This window comes from Schistocerca gregaria, chromosome 5 (assembly GCF_023897955.1).
Source record: "Schistocerca gregaria isolate iqSchGreg1 chromosome 5, iqSchGreg1.2, whole genome shotgun sequence".
Lineage (NCBI taxonomy): Eukaryota > Metazoa > Arthropoda > Insecta > Orthoptera > Acrididae > Schistocerca > Schistocerca gregaria.
The window spans coordinates 460,486,964-460,509,454 of record NC_064924.1 but is presented as its reverse complement, the minus strand read 5'-3'; the positions used below and the strand labels follow the sequence as shown (position 1 = coordinate 460,509,454).

Here is a 22,491-nt window from a genome sequence, read left to right as displayed (position 1 = left end):
AAGATTAGATGGGTAGATCACATAACTAATAAGGAAGTGTTGAATACGATTGGGGAGCAGAGAAGTTTGTGGCACAACTTGACTAGAAGAAGGGATCGGTTGGTAGGACATGTTGTGAGGCATCAAGGGATCACCAATTTAGTATTGGAGGGCAGCGTGGAGGGTAAAAATCGTAGAAGGAGACCAAGAGATGAATACACTAAGCAGATTCAGAAGGATGTAGGTTGCAGTAGGTACTGGGAGATGAAGAAGCTTGCACAGGATAGAGTAGTGTGCAGAGCTGCATCAAACCAGTCTCAGGGCTGAAGACCACAACAACAGCAATGTGGGGAGATGTAGAAGAAGTAACAATTATGTTGTTTCATTCTTTCTTAGACCGTCCGTTTTTGAATTCTGATAGTATATCACAATGCGACAGCTTTTTTGCAGGGTGTGCTCCTGCTGCTGGTGAACACCTTGCGCTCACCGAATAGACTCTTGAGCAAACGTACAGCTCCATATCGGATCTTGTCCATCTTTTCTGTTAATCGTATCTGGTTATAATCCCAGACTGACGAGAAACACTGAAAAAAAGGGCCAAACAACGGTTTTATAAGCTACCTCTTCCGTGGGTGAGCTAATATAATTTCTCTAATGAATCTTAGTCTTGCATCTGCCTTTCCTACGATTAGTTTTATATGGTAATTCTCCTACAATTTTCTCCTGTCGCATATTCTTTCCAAGTTGTGACCGTTTTCAGTGATTGATCAAGAATTGTGTAAGCGAACAATTATTATTGTTATAATGTCTACATATTTTACGCAATTTGTTTATGTTGAGATCCTATTGACAGTTCCTGCACAAAGCTTTAATTAATAATTTACAGGCGTTTCACCATTTCGCTATACATTTTTCAAAGCAGCCTTCGTGTTCTCAGTTCCATCATGAAGGTTATCCGGTATAGGCTCTTAGTTGTTTGTACCCGTCCTACATATCATGAAAAGGGATATGTTCTACGCCTTTATCTAATTACCGGGAAAACTTCGTTGCTATAGCTACCTGCAACAAGAACACGAGAAAGATACTTCTCGCAATCTATATTCAATCTGAGGTGCGACAAGTCGTTTCAGGGGAAATGATAGGTCGTACCTATGTCCTTCGAGACGAGGAAAGATGCTCGTGTAGTTAAGTCATTGTTGTAGTTTAGAATTAAAGCAAGAACAACCCACTCTGTGGGAAATGATATGCTGTTATCTGCAGATGTCACGGGTTTCACGGGCGCAGCGCATCGGCTGGAGCCGGCCCCTGTGGCCGAGCGGTTCTGGGCGCTTCAGTCTGGAGCCGAGCGACCGCTACGGTCGCAGGTTCGAATCCTGCCTCGGGCATGGATGTGTGTGATGTCCTTAGGTTAGTTAGGTTTAATTAGTTCTAAGTTCTAGGGGACTGATGACCTCAGATGTTAGGTCCCATTGTGCTCAGAGCCATTTGAACCATTTGAACATATGCTGGGCAGAAAGCCGAATGGAACAGTACCACTGGCTGAAGGGGAGACCTGCTTACTCTCGAAACGTGAAGCCCAAAGGTATGCTATGACCGTGGAATGCCAGCTCGAAAAATCTGCAAGAAGTTATAAAAACAATGGAAATTATGTTATTAGATGAATTTAGGGCGTAGCAGAAATTGAGATCTTGTCGTGTGAAATAACATATACCTATGTAAGGTATAAGATTTAACTACGTAAGGAGTAGAGAAAATATATGGACAGTTAATTGAAGACAGACTTTCGTCATTTAGTTGGCTGCAGTGATAAAGATTTTCTTTTAGCTTTAGAGTGTGGCCTAAACCGTCCGGAGAAAATGTTTGAAGTAAAAAAAGGCACTTCATAACAGGATAGCTATACCAAAGGAGAAGAATTACAAGACAGAGGCGACCTATTTTTATTTAATTCCATTAAGGAACATAGGCGAGAAGTCTAAACCCAGACTCATTTCACACAACAAGCGAGCCAAGAACAGCTCAAACCGTTAAGGTCCAGTCGGGTTTTCAAGCGTTGAACAATTTTTAGCTTTTTCCATTTCGGGATCACTTTTCTCATTATCTGCCACTTCGAAGACCGTGCGACGAAGAATATACCGTCCCATTTAGATTATAGTTGAAGAAACCATGGTAAGGTTGGTAATAGTGATCACTGTACGTAGAATGGTCCAAACAGGCGATGTGCTCTCGAAGTGACATCAAATGTCATGGGAGAATCGTTTGGAGCAGTCATACCGATGTGCTACTGTATCTTAGATTGCAGACCAGTGGAAGATCCTTCTCTTCACCGACGAGCCTTAGTTTAGTCTGTGTAGTAACCCTTATCACTCGCCAAATACGAGGGGCACTCCAAAAGAAATGCACACTATTTTTGTAAAAATACAGTTTTCATTTTGGATGTGTATAGATACATCCTTCCCACTTGTTTTCAAACTTAGTTCTACCTGTTCCCGTGAGTGGCGCCATCACAGCATGTTTTCAAGATGGCTGCTACACTTGACTTTCTTCAGAAGCAGCATGCTGTCATAGAATCCTGTGCTGTGAAAACGAGACAATGGGAAACATCCACAAGAGGTTGTTAAAGGTGTATGGAGATGCTGCTGTCGATCGCAGTGCAGTTAGTCGGTGGGCAAGCAGGTTCGGTGATGAAAGCGGGCACCGCAATATTGAGGATTGTCCTCGCAGCAGCAGGCCTCGTACTGCGCACACTCCAGACAATGTGCAGGGGTGACGAATTGGTGACTGCTGACAGACACATCACAGTGAACGAACTGTCACGCTACGTTGGGATAGGGGAAGCACGTGTTTGCAGAATACTGAAAGTGTTGGTGTTAAATACGGTTTGTGCCAGGTGGGTTCTCAGGATGTTGACAGTGGCTCACAAAGAAACAAGAAAAACGGTATGCAGCGAACTTTTGGAACAGTACAAGAATGGTGGAGATGAATTTCTTGGAAGAATTGTGACAGGTGATGAAACATGGCTCCATCATTTTTCACCAGAGACGAAGAGGCAATCAGTGAAGCGGCATCTTGCAAATTCACCTAAGGAAAAAATATCAAACCCACACCTTCTGCTGGAAAAGTTATGGCTACAGTGTTTTTCGATTCCGAAGGACTCTTGCTTGTGGACATCATGCCAAGTGGAACCACCATCAATTCTGATGCATATGTGACAACACTGAAGAAGCTTCAAGCTCGACTAAGTCGTGTTCGACCACATCGGCAAAAGCAGGATGTTTTGCAGCTGCACGACAATGCACGACCACATGTCAGTCAAAAAACCATGGAAGCGATCACAAAGCTCGGATGAACAACACTGAAATACCCGCCTTACGGTTTTGACCTGGCTCCATGAGACAATCATCTCTTTGGGCAATTGAAAGACTCTCTTCGTGGAACAAGGTTTGAAGATGGTGACTCCCTTGTGCACGCTGCCAAATAGTGGCTCTAACAGGTTGGTCCAGATTCTTACCATGCAGGTACACGGGTGCTGGTTCCAAGATGGCGTAAGGCAATTGAGAGGGATGGAAATTATGTGGAGAAATGAAAATATTGTTCCTAAAGGATATATCTACACACTGTAAAACTTTCAAACATGTAGAATAAAATATGGATTTAAAAAAAAAAAAGTTTGCATTTCTTTTGGAGTGACCCCCGTAAATGTGAAAGTAAATACCTTTAGCGAAACAGTGTTGCCATGAAGGGTAAAATATCTTTACGAAACAGCTCAGTGTCCTTTATCTCTCCTTGCGCAGTTGTGACTACATGTCTATCGATACGACAACCTGAATATTTGCTGACATCTTATTCCCACGAGGAAATGACATGGACGGGAGGAAGGGGAGGGATGTGTGTTTGGTAGCGGGAAGTGTCTGCTTTTTGGCTCCACAGTTTCTTAAAATTCGTCGTAGTTAGAAAGAATTTAAAAATATTTAAAAGAAACCGATGCTCTCAGACACTCAGTTGTACGCTGTGTACAGGTGACATTAAGACTGAAGCGTGAGTGTACTGCAGCCTTACGCAGCAGGGTTCTGGTAATAACACACTCAATTTCTGTGAAAGTTACTACTATTTTTGGGGCTTTTCTCTACATTGCGGTAACCATTATACAGGGTGGGGCAAATAAAAGTGGGCCAGACGATTGGGTACGTTTGGACGCAACTTTTGGCAGCATTAACGGAGGAAAAAAAAAGACCTACAGTTACTTCCAATAGGACGGAGCAAGTGCCCACACAGCTGGCCGAACCTAGGAGCACATTTACACGATCTTCATTCCTGACGGAGTTGTTGGCAGGGGACAGGCTGATCGCGGCCCTAGCTGGCCACCTATGTCACCTGATCTGTCAGTGTACGATAACTTTGTGTGGGCAGCTCTAAAGTCTAAGATGCATTGCAACAACCCTTATAGTCTACAAGAAGTGCAGCAGAACATTTCGGATGAGACTGCAGGCCTTCAGCTTCGATCCACCTCCAGGAGCTTGATGATCAGGGCCCAAAAGTGCCAAGAGATGAGTGGTGGTCATTTTCAGCATCTGCTATAGTCGGGTAGTACTGTATTTCCTTACCTCTGCTGTGTTTCTTTGTACCCTGGAACTCGGTTCTCCAGGCCACTTCTATTTGCCCACCCTATAGTTTACAACCGTCCTGAGTTCGAGGACATTTCAAGCAGTGACAAAAATGGCTTGTTTCACATGTGCAACCGATTTTGTAATATCTTCGCTGTTGGAAACAAACTTGCATAACATTGTATTATCAGTGTGACAAATTAGGGCACTAATACCTGTCTCGTGAGCTGAAAGCGTCAAGTAGACACAGCTAAAGTGTAGCTGATTTTCGAGTGAAGACACCAGGTTTGCTATTGTGTTGGGAGTCAGAGAACGACAAACAGTACTTCCGTATATTACGAGTAATGGCAACACTCGCACAACGATGCCGTTTGTTACCATTTTCGTTTCGAAATTCGACTGAACATCCTTTGAACTGCTTCACGGTAGATCTATAACTGACACGAAGGCGATGTAGCGTAACGAGTCTGTAAGAATAGAGCCAGTTTGAGAGTTATTATCGCTGATTATTATCAAAGCAAACAATTCAGTCGATAACGCAAGCCTTCAAATTGATGACTTCAGTGCGCAAGTCACAAGCTGTAGCAACGGGAGCTGGCCATGACTGTTGTGTAACCGCCCCCAAATAACACTCGCCGTATTAAAATTTCAATACATAGAGAAAGCTTTTCTGAGTAAACAGGAACTCCGTCGCGCTATCGGGTTCACATCACAGCCCAGCTCACTACAAGACATTAATCTGCATTTTGATAGCTGATAATAATAATAAATGTTAAGGCGTGCTTCAGAACCAAGATCTTTGTATCTACCATAATACTTTCTTCACGTTTAATTGTATTATTCTCCATAATCTAAACATTGGGTCCGTGTGAATCTCTTGGAAAAATAAGGGAAGCGACTGTCAGTTGTCAGTTTGTAACCATGGGAGCAAAGAAAGAAGGGTGTGGTCATTACGTCACAAACATGAAGCCGACGTCCACCGTCATTAGGTTCACCGCTTTTATACCTCCATGGTTCACCACAGTGATACTTCCTCGTGACGTCACTCTGTGTGCCCATGCTCAGTTTCGATGACTGGGAATAACTATCGACTTTCGTTGTCGTATCCCAAATGACAACTGGAGCTTTGATTGTGTGCAAAGGCACTTGGTTCGTAAAAAAAAATAATATTTCAATAATCGTTGACACGCACATGTTACGATAGCATGCTTTGCTGCTTTCCTCATTGCACACGTTTATGGGCTACTACTTTTTTTTTTGCAAAATTGAACGATCAAAAAGTTGAAAGCTGAAAATACTATCGATACAAATGCAGTAAAAGTGGAATTACATGGATTACGAAAGCTCCTTCTCACATAATAACCTTCTTTTCTTGGTTATTCCAAATATATCAAGAAAAAACATGTTACAACGACGACGCCAAATGTGTCGTATTACTAGAGCAAATACACATTCAAGAACAGAAAAACGTTCGAAATTGCCTTCCTGACACTATATTACTCATGTAAACACTGTAATTTTTAGTATTGAAATGAGCTGTGATAAAAAATAAATATTATTTTAAAGGCAAGAAAACACTTTATTAACTTTATAATTACACTCTAGATACGAAAAAACACATTTACTGAAAAAAACATAGAAGTTACACACAAGCCAAGAATAAAGATATTGACAGCAGAGTCATGGAGCAGCACATAAACATAGACGTCAAGGAATTTTTTTCTTTTCTTTTAACACTTCCTCCAAAAGAAAAAAATCATGAAATTATTGCTTTGTCTCTTGCATGCCAATTTCTGAACATAGAAAATTAAATCGAACACTATCAAGGGGTTTCGTCAAAATATCTGCCAACTGGTTGTGTCTATCAATGTGTTCCAAGAAAATCTCACCATTCAGATATCTTTCACGAACATAGAAATGTCGGACTTACATATGTTTAGAACGTCGATGATATTGTGGATTTTTTGCTAACTTCAATGCACTAGCATTGTCAATGTAAAGAACTGGAGGCTGCCCAGATATTTCCACTAATTCTGATTGTAGACGACGTAACCAAACTAACTCTTTCGCTTCTTCCGCCTCGGTTGTGGATGTGGTTACTACTTTCTGCAACTGACTTGTCCATGACATTGCACCACCTGAGTACTTTGCAAAACCTAGAGTTGTTGAGCGCCTTGTCCGGTTATCACCTGCGAAATCTGCATCAGCGTAAATCTTTAACTCTTCTTTCTTATTATATACAATTCCAACATTTAAGGTCCCTTTCAAATACCGGAAAATGCGCTTTACTCTGTTCCAGTCTTCAGTGGTTGGTTTCTCCATAGCTCGAGCAGCTTTATTGACTGCAAAAGTGATGTCTGGACGAGTTACTGTTGAAAGGTACACGAGACAACCAATTGCTTCATGGTAGGACACAGATGGCGAAAATTCTTCGTTTTGATTATTGTCCTTCCGTCCAAAAGGAGTTGAGATTGTATTGCATTCTGCCATTCGAAATCTTTGCAGAATTTCTTCTGTGTGTTTCTCTTGACTTATCATTATTGTTCCATCTTCATATTGCTTTATTTTTATGCCAAGAAAATTGTCAAGACTGCCAGTTGTTATTTCGAATTCATGTTGTAAAATATCCTAAAAAAGAGCAATTTCTTTCTTGTTACTGCCGACAATCAGGCCATCATCAATGTAGATTGCCACATAAAGGCTATTTACATTTTGTCTACGATAATATAGCCATGGATCTGCATCACTGTTTGAAAAATCAGCTTTCTTCATGAACTCAACAAAACGTTTGTTCCAGCAACGTGGTGCTTCCTTCAACCCATAAAGACTCTTTTTTAAGAAACACACTCGACCTGTACCATCTTCGAAACCTTCTGGTTGTTCCATATATACTTCATCTTCAAGTATTCCATTCAAAAAATCTGTCTTTAGTAGCATTTTCTTTGAATCAGCTACATCCAACAGAGTTCGTATGGTGTCATAACGTGCCACAGGACTAAAGGCGTCGTCATAATCAATTCCTGCTTTCTGAATACAGCCTTTTGCAACCAATCTGGCTTTAAAGCGAGTACCTCCATTTGCTGCGACGTTTCGCCGTAGAACCCAGCGGTTTTGCAATACTTTGGCATCCTTCGGACGGTCAACCAGCACCCAGGTATTGTTTTTCTTTAGTGATTGAAGTTCTTCACTGATAGCTTGCATCCATTCTTCCTTCTCGTTTGATTGCAGTATTTCTGAAAAACAGTTTGGATCTTTGTGCACAAGTGCATCAACTTTTGTTGCCATACAAAATTCACCACTTTCCATCCAGGTTGGTTTTCTTCGTTGTATTTTATTCCTCTGTTTCTCTTTATTAGAAGATTCAGCAGCTTCTGCTTTTAGAAATTCTGTTAATTCTTTATTTTCATCAGATTAACTCGACTCTTGACTTTCTCTAGAATCGAGAGTGCCAATTTTTTCTTGAGTTTGATTTCCTCCAGAAGTGTACAGCCCAGGAGATTTACATTGGTCATCTTTAGATGAATTCAGATCATTAAATTCTTCCTGAGGGACTTCAAATTCAACATGATCACTATATTCAACATTATCACTATGTAAATCACAAACAATTTATGGCTTAAATTTCACATCGAGTTTCTCCCACCGTCTTTACAACTCGGTCCCGTTGCTCTCCCATTCGTGGAGACAACAAAATTTTTAGGTCTTACATTTGACAGGAAACTTAGCTGGTCTCCACATGTGTCATATTTGGCTGCCCGTTGTACCCGTTCTCTAAATGTCCTCCGTGTTCTCAGTGGTATGTCGTGGGGAGCCGATCGAACCGTCCTACTTCGCCTACATCGGTCGATCGTCCGCTCCAAGCTGGATTATGGGAGCTTCGTATACTCCTCTGCACGGCCGTCCATCTTACGCCGCCTCAACTTCATACAACATCGGGGTTTACTTCTTGCGATCGGAGCGTTTTATACTAGTCCCGTCGAGAGTCTTCATGCTGAAGCCGGTGAATTGCCACTCACCTACCGGCGCGATATACTGCTTTGTCGTCATGCCTGTCGGCTACTGTCATTGCCCGACCACCCGTCGTATCGTTCCTTTTTTGACGACTCTCTCGACCATAAATACGGGTTGTATGTCTCTGCCCTGCTACCCCCTGGAGTTCGCTTTCGTCGCCTCCTTCAACACCTTGATTTTTCACTCCCTGCAACCTTTAGAGTGGGCGAGAGCCACACGCCACCTTGGCTCCAGGCTCAGGTTCGCGTTCACCTTGACCTCAGCTCACTCCCAAAGGAGGTTACCCCCGGTTTGGAATACCACTCCCGTGTTGTCGAACTTCGTTCGAAGTTCATTAACATGACCTTCATTTATACAGATGGCTCTAAGACCAATGACGGGGTCGGGTGTTCTTTTATTGTCGGGGCACAAAGTTTCAAATACCGGCTACATGGCCATTGTTCGGTCTTCACAGCTGAGCTCTTTGTCCTCTACCAGGCTGTTCTTTACATCTGCCGCCACCGGCATTCTGCTTATGTCATCTGCTCCGATTCTCTGAGCGCCATCCAGAACCTCGGTGACCCGTATCCGGTTCACCCTTTCGTGCACCGGATCCAGCGCTCTCTACAGCAGCTGGTGCACGACGGTTCTCCGGTTAGCTTTATGTGGTTTCCTGGCCATGTCGGTATCCCTGGGAAAGAAGCTGCAGATGCCGCGGCCAAGGCTGCGGTCCTCCAGCCTCGGACGGCTTCTTGTTGTGTCCCTTCATCAGATTGTAGCAGGGTCATTTGTAGGCGCATTTTATCGCTGTGGCATGCCGATTGGGCTGCACTTACGGACAACAAGCTTCGGGCCTTGAAACCTCTTCCCGCGGCTTGGACGTCCTCCTCACGCCCTTGTCGGCGGGAGGAGGTCGTTTTGGCCCGGCTACGAATTGGACACTGCCGGTTCAGCCATCACCATCTGCTGACGGCTGCGCCGGCGCCGTTGTGTCCATGTGGGCAATTGCTGACGGTCCGCCACATTTTAGCGTCCTGTCCGGATTTTACTACACTGCGTCTTGACCTTGGCCTGCCATATACTCTGGATGCCATTTTAGCGGATGACCCAGGAGCTGCTGCTCGCGTCCTTCGTTTTATCAACTTGACAAAACTGTCTAAGGATGTTTGATTATGCTGTTTTTTTTAATACTATGCCTGTTAATACGTCTTTTACAGTGTTGTCCCTTTTAGTTGCTGTTTTTACCTTGTGCCTCGCGGTGCATTCCTAACTTAGTCAGGGCGCTAATGACCATTGTAGTTGTGCGCCCTAAAACCACAAAAAAAAAACAAACGTCGTGACTCAACACTACTTTTCTTTTAGCTTTTAGATGGATTCCAAACTCTAAACCCATCCTTGTCATTAACATATCCAACAAGTCGTCCAAAAACTGCCTTATCATCAAACTTGGAACGGAATTGTTTGTTAATGTGAACATACCAGCCAGTGCCAAAAATTCTGAGATGATCAAGTCGCCCTACTGGCCGATTAAACCACAGTTCACAAGGGGTTTTATTTTCAACTGAAGATTTTCCAGTACGATTTATTAGGTAGACTGCTGTGTTACATGCCTCTGCCCACAACCCTTTAGGTAATTTACTCGGATTTAGCATTGACCGGGCAGCTTCAACAATGGTCCTATTTTCCCGTTCAGCCACACCATTTTGTTCAGGAATGTAAGGAGGAGTAATCAGAAGCTCTATTCCCCTGTCTGCAAGCAGTTCACTGACATTCTTATTGTTAAATTCTTTGCCAACATCACATCTAAATTGTTTGACAACATGTCCATTAGTTCGTGCTTCATTTAAAAACTGCTTAAGCACAGTACACACTTCACTTTTGTGTCTTAAAAAGAAAATTCGACAAAATTTACTAAAATCGTCTTTGAAACATACATAATAATGCTAACCTCCAAAAGATTTCGTGCTCATTGGTCTATTGACATAAGCGTGGATTAATTCACCAGTACTGGTAGAGCGTATTGTTCGTGTTTTGAATGACAGCCTATGCATCTTTCCAACCGCACAGCCGTCACAAAATTCACTCTTGGCATCTTTCACATTAATGTTCATTCCTTTTAAAATATTCTTCACATGTTGTTTATTTTGATTACCAAACCTTTCATGGCATACTGGCAATGTTTCGGATGAAGTCATTAAGTTCACATGATTCATTTTTGCATTTCTAACAACACGCATGTTCAACACATAAGTCCATTTTTCACATAACCTGCCATTGACTTGTTTTAGAACACAGACATTATTATAACTAAAATTAGTACTGTAGCCACTGCGACAATGGCTCTCACAGAGAACAGATTAGCACTTGCATCCGGGATGTACACAACATTGTCTATTCTAGCATTGTACCATTCATTGTTTCGTCAAATTTGGATGTAAACTGTTCCTTGACCGTTCGCACACATCTTGACATCTTGTTTTCCCAATGAAATTACTTGAGGAGCATCAAATTCACTATACGAAACAAAATATTGTTTGTTGGAGCATAAAATTCACTATAAGAAACAAAATACTGTTTGTTGGGAGTGATATGATTTGTAGCACCACTGTCGCAATACCATTTATTTGGGTCACTGTGATTACTGGTACACACATCCATAGTGTCTGAAGTAAATGCAGCGTGTTCACTTTCTCGCTTCTTCTCTTTTCTTTTATTGCTGTCACGAGTGTTCTGTGGACACTTTGCTGCCCAGTGACCTGATTGTTTGCATATATTACGCGGAAACTTCTGTTTTAATTGTGACTTCGTCATCTTTACTTGCTGATTACTTGTTTGCCGTTTTCTTGTTTTAGAAACGACGAAAGCTGCGCTTCCATTAATGTCTTGTCCATGCAGTTCAATAGTACAGAGTTTTTCAATTAATAAATTCAAGCTTTGCTTTTCTGTCGGTATCGCATCCCAGAGATCCTTAAAACTGTCGTAGTCTTTTCCCAGTGTAGACAAAATTCGGCTATTTAAGATTCTTTCAAATAGCATATTCTCTTCATGTTTTGCTAATTCATCGTTCAGGTCTACAAATAACTTTTGCAGTTTGGCCACATGTGCACTAATATCTTCCGTTTCGTCACGTTTAACACGGAAAAATGTTTCAATCAACATATTCAAACGCTGAGTACTGCTACGTTCAAATCGGGCTCGTAATTTGTCCCAGGTTTCTTTAGCATTCTTGCACGTTAAGACGGGTTCTGAAACAGGTTTACTTAGCGCACTTGCTATAAGACTTGCTGCCTTAGCGTCGTCCGTGTGCCATTCCACATACGTTTCTTTTTGTGCACTTGTCGCATCTTGAGGCAACTCTACACGTTCACGCGTACCATTAATAATATTGTAGCGACGCTGCCGCGCGCTAATTCAAGCTCGCCGGTGTGTGTGTGCTGTGCGTGTGTGTCAGTGCAGTGCTGTGCGGTCGTAATTACTGGACACGACGTTTGTGTAGTTCCGTGCCCAGCCTCCAGAGGCGCTGTGTTTTCTAGCTTTTATATACGTTCTGTTTATTATTATTATTCCTTGTTTATTGAGTTAGTTAGTAGCTCCGTGCCTCATGGCTTGTGTGGGCGAGTACTGTTTTCTCTCCTAACTACGGAAGTTTTCCGAGGATTAAGGATCATTCTGTAGAGGCCGGAAGCAAAATTTTGTTACCCCGATCGGTCCATGCATGCCGGGCGTCGTCAGATACGCGCTTGCAATAAAGTTATTGTTGCTCAACTGAAGGTCTTTATTCTTCTGAATCACGTTAAGCAAAGGTCGGACAGCCACCAGTTTAGCTGAACCCGACAATATCTTCTAGTCCATATGAACGCAGCATCATAGAAATATGCCATTTCCATTTGGCCCAGTCCTCAGGTCCTTCAAGCTTATCAATGCTGACCTTATAATCGCCGCTAGCAATCATGTTTCGTTACAGACATAGGCTCATTTCAAATATTGTTTTAATTAAACTATATTGTTTGCCTTTACAATTGTACTGGGCCCATAACCTGATGAAAAATATTATTTTAAAGGCAAGAAAACGCTTTATTAACTTTTTAATTACAACCTGGATACGAAAAAACACGTTTTCTGGAAAAATACAGATTTACTCACAAGCCAAGAATAAAGATATTGACAGCAGAGTCATGGAGCAGCACATAAACAGAGACGTCAAGGAATTTTTTCTTTTCTTTTAACAAGCTGTTGCGTGGGCACGACAGAAATAACGAAGAAGAATCAACTGGAAACAGTGGTTTGCAAATATTTTCGGCTAGTTAAGACGGCGGCAGACCCCACCCACTCTGGTTTCAAAAGTCTTGCTAATGCTCCAGATACCGTTTTTGTTTGTTTTTGCCCAATTATGAGCTTTTGCAAGCGAGTTTCGTTATTAACGTACTTTCCAGTTCTTACAGTTATGCTTTTTGCTGCTGGTAGGGACGTTTCGTATGTTCAGAAAGCAAATATACAAATACATCATAAATTTAGTTATCCTAGCACTTTTGCGATTCAGTTAAATAAAAATAAAGCAGGAATGAAAGGGAAGTAGTAGTTGAAAAGGGAGAAGACAGGGTTGTAGCCTCTCCCCGATGTTATACAGTCTGTATATTGAGCAAGCAGCGAAGGAATCAAAAGAAAAATTTGGAGTAGCAATTAAAATCCATGGAGAAGAAACAACAACTTTGAGGTTTGCCGATGAAATTGTACTCTGTCAGAGACAGCAAAAGAACTGGAAGAGAAGTTGAGCGGAATGGACAGTGTCTTGAAAGGAGGATATAAGATGAACATCAGCATAAGCAAAACGAAGATCATGGAATGTAGTCAAATTAAATCAGGTGATGCTGAGGGAATTAGGTTAGGAAATCACACTTAAAGTAGTAGATGAGTTTTGCTATTAGGGGAGCAAAATAACTTACGATGATCCAAGTAGAGAGGATATAAAATATAGACTGAGTCTGGCAAGCAAAGCGTTTCTGAAAAAGAGAAATTTGTTAATACCGAGTATAGATTTAGGTGTCAGGAAGTCTTTTCTGAAAGTATTTGTACGGAGTGTAGCCGTGTATGGAATTGAAACATGGACGATAGCCGGACGGAGTGGCCGTGCGGTTCTAGGCGCTACAGTATGGAATCGCGAGACCTCTACGGTCGCAGGTTCGAATCCTGCCTCGGGCATGGATGTGTGTGATGTCCATAGGTTACTCAGGTTTAAGTAGTTCTAAGTTCAAGGGACTGATGACCTCAGAGGTTGAGTCCCATAGTGCTCTGAGCCATTTGAACCATGGACGATAAATAATTTAGACAAGAAGAGAATATAAGCTTTCGAAATGTGGTGCTACAGAAAAATGCTGAAGATTAGATGGGTAGATAACGTAACTATTGAGGAGGTACTGAATAGGATTGGGGAGAAGAGGAATTAGTGGCACAACCTGGCTAAAGGAAGGGATCGGTTGGTAGGGCATGTTCTGAGCATCAAGGGATCACCAATTTAGTACTGGAGGGAAGTGTGGAGGGTAAAAATCGTAGAGGGAGGCCAAGAGATGAGTACATTAAGGAGATTCAGAAGTATGTAGGTTACAGTAGTTACTCGGAGATGAAGAAGTTTTCTCAGGATAGAGTACCATGGCGAGCTGCATAAAACCGGTCTCTGGACTGAAGAGCACAACAACAACAATGTAAATTTTGATAGTTGAAAGAATGTTACACTGCTCATGAAACAAACGAAGCTCCAGATTGGAATATCAACAATTCAAGGAAAAGATGGATTGCTACTTAACATTAAGATGAGACATGAAATTGCAGATAAGTACAATTAAAGGCACTTACACTTTAGCTTTCGTCAGAAAATCGCGAGTAATAACTGTCGTGTAAACACCCCCGGAGATGGCGGTCATGTGTGTGTGATGTGTGCTTGCTTATGTAAGTGAATGTGTGTTTCTTTTTCTGACGAAAGCTGTGGCCGAAAGCTAGGGTACAAGTGTCTTTTGATTGTGCCTGTCTGCAACTTAACGTGCCATCTTAACAGAAAATAGATATCTATCTTTTCCTTACATTGTTGTTTGCATTACACATTTATACAGGAGTTGTATTTTTATTGTATCCAGCGTATATCACAGTAGATGTTTATATCAGTGTAAATAACTCTAAAATTCATCTTTGCTGTACTACAGTCTTTGGTCCAAGGATCGGAGGAATATGGCATGATTACTGTATATGCTACGTGTACATGTGAGAGTTTTTCATCGGGCCGAACGGTTCTAGGCGTTTTAGTCTGGAACCGAGCGACCGCTACGGTAGCACGTTCGAATCCTGCCTCGGGCATGGATGTTTGTGATGTCCTTAGGTTAGTTAGGTTTAAGTAGTTCTAAGTTCTAGGGGACTGATGACCTCAGATGTTAAGTCCCATAGCGCTCAGAGCCATTTGAACCGGTTATCCATCTCACTGAGCTATCGCGAGAAATATGAGTCGTGTAAACAGCGCCGAGCGTCGGCTCGCCGTCCGTGTCCTAGAAAGGGGAAAAGATATCACACAGTCCGTGTAGACGGCAACGTCGAACTCACGAAGGTTGCAAGCCGTAGCTCTCAAACAAGGAAAACTGTACGGGCATTGTCGGAAGAATTGCGAGTACTCGAAGAGTGCTGAGCGCTCATATTACGTCCCACAAGTGCGCCGTGTTTCACCGTTTGTACACCACCACAACTTACTAATATACACTACTGACTTTTATAATTGCTACACCAAGAAGAAATGCAGATGATAAACGGGTATTCATTGGACAAATATATTATACTGGAACTGATATGTGATTACAGTTTCACGCAATTTGGGTGCATAGATCCTGAGAAATCAGTACCCAGAACAACCACCTCTAGCCATAATAACGGCCTTGATACGCCTGGGCACTGAGTCAAACAGAACGTGGATGGCGTGTACAGGTACAGCTGCCCATGCAGCTTCAACACGATACCACAGTTCAGGAAGAGTAGTTACTGGCGTATTGTAGTGAGCCAGTTGCTCGGCCACCATTGGCTAGATGTTTTCACTTGGTGAGAGATCTGGAGAATGTGCTGGCCAGGGCAGCAGTCGAACATTTTCCGTATCCATAAAGGCCCGTACAGGACCTGCAACATGCAGTTGTGCATTACCCTGCTGAAATGTAGGGTTTCGCAGGGATGGAATGAAAGGTAGAGCCACGGGTCGTAACACATCACAACAACGTTTCACCAGGCAACGCCTGTCAACTGCTGTTTGTGTATGAGAAATCGGTTGGAAACTTTCCTCACGTCAGCACGTTGTAGCTGTCGCCACCGGCGCCAACCTTGTGTGAATGCTCTGAAAAGCTAATCATTTGCATTTCACAGCATCTTCCTCCTGTCCGTTAAATTAGGCGTCTGTAGCACGTCATCTTCGTGGTGTAGCAATTTTAATGGCCAGTAGTGTATTTTGCGGTACTCACGCGCACATTAAATGAAAGTGCCCACGAAACTGAGCATTTTGAACTATAATATGCTGCCGTGGCGTTTTTCTGAGTGAAGCACTCTCCCGTTTTACCTCCTAAATGAACAGCGCGAGCAGTTAGTCTGTTTCAAAGGTTGTAGGATTCAAGGCAGCAAATAACATACAAAATATCTTAGACATATTATATAGAATGAACATAGGAAAGTAAAGAAAAATCGCTGTAGAGACTCAATACCGCGTTAATATGAAAATATGAATAAAAGAATAGGGCGGTACGCACTGCGCTACATCAACATTTCGACAGCCTCTACTGTAAATGTGCACTGCCATGCAGGGACATTTGAGACTACTGCCGCAATTGATACGCACTGCGACCGAATGTCCGCGATATGCCGGCAAAAAAAGTAATGAAGGAAGCTAAGACGGGGACTCAGGACGTGTAATTTGTTTGTACGAGGAAAGACTAGCGTTATGGAATGAACAGTTACTGGCCTAGAGGAACTGAAATAAGAAGCCAAGTTTGTTAGCTGAAATAGCTACGGTTTGAAACACCCCCACAGAAGAAATTTACCAGACTATCCACAATTAAAGGAATCGGGCAAGGCAGTTCTAAAACACAAAGATGACGTGCGCGAAATTTAACCTACAGGAAGAAGATACTGTGATATGCAAATGATTAGCTGTTCAGAGCATTCACACAAGGTTGGCGCCGGTGGCGACACAAACAGCAGTTGACCGGCGTTGCCTGGTGAAACGTTGTTGTGATTCCTCTTGTAAGGAGGAGAAATGCGTACCATGACGTTTCCGACTTTGATAAAGGTCGGATTATAGCCTATCGCGATTGCTGTTTATCGCAGAACATGGACTCGGTGGGTTCAGGAGGGTAACACGGAACGCCGTGCTGGATCCCAACGGCCTCGTATCACTAGCAGTCGAGGTGACAGGCATCATATAGGAGGCATGGCTGTAACGGATCGTGCAGCCACGTCTCGATCCCTGAGTCAACAGATGGGGACGTTTACAAGACAACAACCATCTGCACGAAGAGATCGACGAAGTTTGCAGCAGCATGGACTATCAGCTCAGAGGCCATGGCTGCGGTTATCTTTGACGCTGCATCACAGACAGGAGCGCCTGCGATGGTGTACTCAACGAAGAACCTGGGTGCACGAATGGCAAAACGTCATTTTTTCGGATGAATTCAGGTTCTGTTTACTGCATCATGATAGTCGCATCCGTGTTTGGCGACATCGTGGTGAACGCATATTGGAAGCGTGTAATCGTCATCGCCATACTGGAGTATCACCCGGCGTAATGGTATGGGGTGCGATTGCGTAAACGTCTCGGTCACCTCTTGTTCGCATAGACGGCACTTCGAACAGTGGTCGCTACATTTCAGATGTGTTACGATCCATGGCTCTACCTTTCATTCGATCCCTGCGAAACCCTACATTTCAGCAGGATAATGCACGACCGCATGTTGCAGGTCCTGTACGGGCCTGTCTTTGTACAGAAAATGTTCGACTGCTACCCTGGCCAGCACATTCACCAGATCTATCACCAACTGGAAACGTCTGGTCAATGGTGGCCCAGCAACTGGCTCGTCACAATACGCCAGTCACTACTGTTCCTGAACTGTGGTATCGTGTTGAAGCTGTATGGGCAGCTGTACCTGTACACGCCATCCAAGCTCTGTTTGACTTAATGCCCAGGTGTATCAAGGCCGTTATTACGGCCAGAGGTGGTTGTTCTGGGTACTGACTTGTCAGGATCTATGCACCCAAATTGCGTGAAAATGTAATCACGTGTCAGTTCTAATATAATATATTTGACCAATAAGTACCCGTTTATCATCTGCATTTCTTTTTGGTGTAGCAATTTTAATGGCCGGTAGTGTATTAACAGGAAAATGGGTCAGTCACGAGGAGTCAGTGACTGCGAGTGTGGACTTGTCATTGGATGTCACCCTAGTCACAGATTCATCACGGACATTTCAGCCATTCTGAAGCTACCAAGTAGATTGTTGGTGATGTGACTGTGACGTGGAAACGCGAAGAAGCAAACACAGCTAAACGAAAGCCAGATAAATCTCATGTACTGATAGACATGTTTTGGATTGTGGACGTTGGTTGTGAAAATTTGCATGAAATCAGCAGAAGGAGTAACTCGTAAGTTTCAAAGCGTTATCACCAGCACAGCTAGCACACCGATTATACATGTGGGGTCAAAAAGAATGGAGTACAATGTTGAGCAGCTCCTCATAAGCCACACATTTCTGTAGTGAGTGCTATGTGACACTTGAGGTGATGTAACGCGGGACGCCATGTAACAGTTGTCTCCTGTTGAGCACTCGTTTTGTACACGTTACCAGTTAAGTTTATTAAGATAAACAAAATGTATTTTGTACGGAATTCTGTAAAATTACGAGGTTTTTTTTTGTTTTTTTGGTTTTTGATCTTCACAGAAACATCCAAGATCGAGCGAGGCGGTGCAGTGGTTAACACACTGCACTTGCATTTGGAGGGACGACGGTACAAACCCGCGTCCGACCATCCTCATTTAGGTTTTCCGTGATTTACCTAAATCGCTTCAAGCAAATGTCGGGATCTACATCTACATATATACTCCGCAATCCACCATACGGTGCGTGGCGGAGGGTACTTCGTACCACAACTAGCATCTTCTCTCCCTGTTCCAGTCCCAAACAGAACGAGGGAAAAATGACTGCCTATATGCCTCTGTACGAGCCCTAATCTCTCTTATCTTAACTTTGTGGTCTTTCCGCGAAATATAAGTTGGCTGCAGTAAAATTGTACTGCAGTCAGCTTCAAATACTGGTTCTCCAAATTTCCTCAGTAGCTTTTCACGAAAAGAACGCCTCCTTTCCTCCAGAGACTACCACCCATGTTCCTGAAGCATTTCCGTAACACTCGCGTGATGATCGAACCTACCAGTAACAAATCTAGCAGCCCGCCTCTGAATTACTTCTATGTCCTCCCTCAATACGACCTGATAGGGACCCCAAACGCACGAGCAGTACTCAAGAATAGGTCTTATTAGTGTTTTATAAGCTTTGTCCTTTACAGATGAACCACATCTTCCCAAAATTCTATCAATGAACTGAAGACGACAATCCGCCTCCCCCACAACTGCCATTACATGCTTGTCCCACTTCATATCGCTCTGCAATGTTACGCCCAAATATTTAATCGACGTGGCTGTGTCAAGCGCTACACTACTAATGGAGTATTCAAACATTACAGGATTCTTTTTCCTATTCATCTGCATTAATTTACATTTATCTATATTTAGAGTTAGCTAGCAGCAAACACCAATCACAAATCCTGTCCAGGTCATCTTGTATCCTCCTACAGTCACTCAACGACGACACCTTTCCGTACACCACAGCATCATCAGCAAACAGCCGCACATTGCTATCCACCCTATCCAAAAGATCATTTAGGTAGATAGAAGACAACAGCGGACCTACCACACTTCCCTGGGGCACTCCAGATGATACCCTCACCTCCGATGAACACTCACCATCGAGGACAACGTACTGGGTTCTGTTACTTAAGAAGTCTTCGAGCCACTCAGATATTTGGGAGCCAATCCCATATGCTCGTACCTTAGTTAGGAGTCTACAGTGGGGCACCGAGTCAAACGCTTTCTGGAAGTCAAGGAATATGGCTCACAAAATATCATGTGAAAACAGGGCGAGTTGCTTTCGCACGAGCGATGCTTTCTAAAGCCGTGCTGATGCATGGACAGCAACTTCCCTGTCTCAAGGATGGTTCCTTTGAAAGGGCACGGTCGACTTCTTCCCCATCCTTCCCTAATCCGATGTGGCCGATGACTTCGCTGTTTGGTCCCCATCCAACCAACCGTGAGTCGTAAACGTTCAAACATCCACGGAATGATTTTAAAGTTAATGAACCATGAAATGTGGTGTAAAAGTAGATAGTGAATGTTTGTGTGTGACGAATTCGTCCTATGTTCGTTTGATGTATTTTAAAGTTAACGTTTTTTGCAGGTTCGTTATGTGAGTGCTGCCTATTTTTCTGCAAACTGCTTCAACACATACCACTCTATGTTTTATGGCAGCAAACACACTTATCATCTATAAAACGTGGTTCATTCTCACATGAGTAACAAAACCAATAGTTTCAAAGATCTTAGTGAGGATGTTTTTTACTTTGGTTACTCAACATTGCTGCTTAATAATAATATCTTGGTCCATTCAATGTTCGCTTCTTTTAGTGTAGCTTGGTTTTTCCTGTTCCTTGTAATTTACGATTAAACTTTATATTTTTATCTGTCTATTACATATAAATTCGATTATCTTCTTGTAGGTTTTTAATGTTTGCTTCAGATAGCAAGGACTTGATTGACATTGGTTGCGGAATTTTATTTTTGATAAAAATGCTTAAAACGTGTTCCACGCCTTACTATATTTTCTGCATTGAAATGATATGCGGTTCCTCTTTCCCTGTGTAGTTTCGTCACAATCACAGACTGGTGTGTTGTTTATAGCCAGTCGGAATAAATGCTCTGGAAGTGTCCCATGATTAAGCCTTATTCTACTTAATATGGGTGTTGCTTTTCGGAGTCCACATACGCATCTAAACCGAGGTCGTTTCGAAATTCGTGGTTGTATTTGCTCATATTCGCCTCCTTTGTATCATGAGCTCTGCGTCCATTCATCCTACAAAGACTGGAATGTCCTCGTCCGAATAAGTTGTCCATATTTCGTATGGGGAAGCTTTATGTCTAGTTCTGTTCCGTTGCTCGTGCCTGCTTTCCTAACTGATCTACTTTCATTGCATGGAATTCCGCAATGGGCTTTCACCCATATAAACGCAATTTGTTTCTGCCTTCTGAGACATTCGTAATACCAATAACGAACTTGGAGTAGGTACTCATTGGTGGTTTTTGAGATTTCTGTATTTGATATTGCTTGAAGTAGACTTTTCGAATCTGGTAATATTACATAGGATGTGCATTTCTCACCTGTACACCACCGTATCGCCTTCAGCACTGCGATTGTTTCAGCCAGATAGTAATTCCTGGTAATTTGTATTTTAGGGCCATCTGCAGTTGTGGACTAAATACAGGACATCCTGCGTTGTACTCTCTTGTTGTCTTTGATCCATCTGTGTATGTGGATTATCCATTGTCTTTGTTTCCTCAATTTGTCTTTGCAATTTTATAATTGTCTACAATAAGTCAGAATTTCCCTCTGTCGTTTGGAATGAGATGCGATCCCTGATTATGAATAGTTATTTTGGTAAAGAGGCACAGTCTACTTGTGGCAATAGCTTTGCACTCATCTGCCAAATAATTATATGCCGAAATGAAGTCAAAAGGTTTCCCTCTACAGTTTCCTGGAGAAGGACGGCACAATCGTAAAATGTGATCAATTGGATGCTGTGAGCATTATAATTCCTCTAATATATATCGTTCCATGAGCATCTTCCTCCTTATATGGAGAGGCATCGCTTGTGCTTCAACGAGGAGTTCAATTGTTGGTGCATATTTCATCACCTCTAAGCAGGGGCATATACACCGGTACTGCAATCTCCCCATTTCCTCTAACATATTGCTTGTCGTGTACTTGTAGTATATACACCCATAATCAAATCTGGATCTAATGAGGGAGCGATGTAGGAGCAGCAGCACTGAAGGATGTGCTCCCCACGGATTGCAGTAAGTGACTGAATAATATTAAGCATTTTCTCACTGGTTTCGATTAAGGTTTTAATATGTGCCTTCCAAGTAAACTTGGTGCCCAGTGTGGTTCCTAAGAACCGAATAAGTGCTTGAACTTGTATTACTTTATCGTCTGCATGAATTAAGCAATTTCTTGGTAAAAAACCATTCCTAGTGAATATGTCTACTGATGATTTCTCAGGAGCCATCATCTGGCCATTTCCACAAAGTCACCCACTCAGGTTCTTTACCGATGATGTGAAATTGTTCATAGCCGCCTGTAATACAACATGGCAAGTAAATACACATCTGTCTTCAGCAAACTGTATTATCCTAAGAGGTTGAGTTAAGTCGTTACCGTATCATAGGTATATATTGCATATAGTAGTGGGCTGAGTACTGATCCTTGTGGTATGCCATTGTCCACCAAGTGTGGGCCTTTGAATCCAGTATACTTACTAACATACACAGTACGTTCACTAATTAATGACGCCATACCTACTACAAACTGAGGTGGAGCTCCTAAAAGTGGTAACTTATTTAATAATATACTTGTCTGAACATTATCATATGCTTTTGCAATATCCGAAAATATTGCTGCTGTGTACTTGCTAAGCTAGCGAACATGGCGGAGACTAATATTGAAATGTTGTCCATGCAGTTTCTACGTTTACAAAACCAAAATTGCAAGGCAGCTACTAAGGACAAAGTTTCTACCCCTCATTCCAA

At 42.5% G+C, this 22,491-nt stretch overlaps 1 protein-coding gene across 1 annotated transcript in view; it reads right to left on the bottom strand.

Annotated features, from left to right (window-relative positions):
- LOC126273383 (glutamate receptor 1-like) overlaps positions 1–6,902 on the bottom strand; it is a 161,336-nt gene extending 154,434 nt beyond the window's left edge. The window contains exon 1 of the mRNA XM_049976936.1: positions 6,870–6,902. Coding sequence (XP_049832893.1) covers positions 6,870–6,902 — 33 coding nt within the window. The remainder of the gene's footprint in view (positions 1–6,869) is intronic.
- Positions 6,903–22,491: the final 15,589 nt, after the last annotated feature.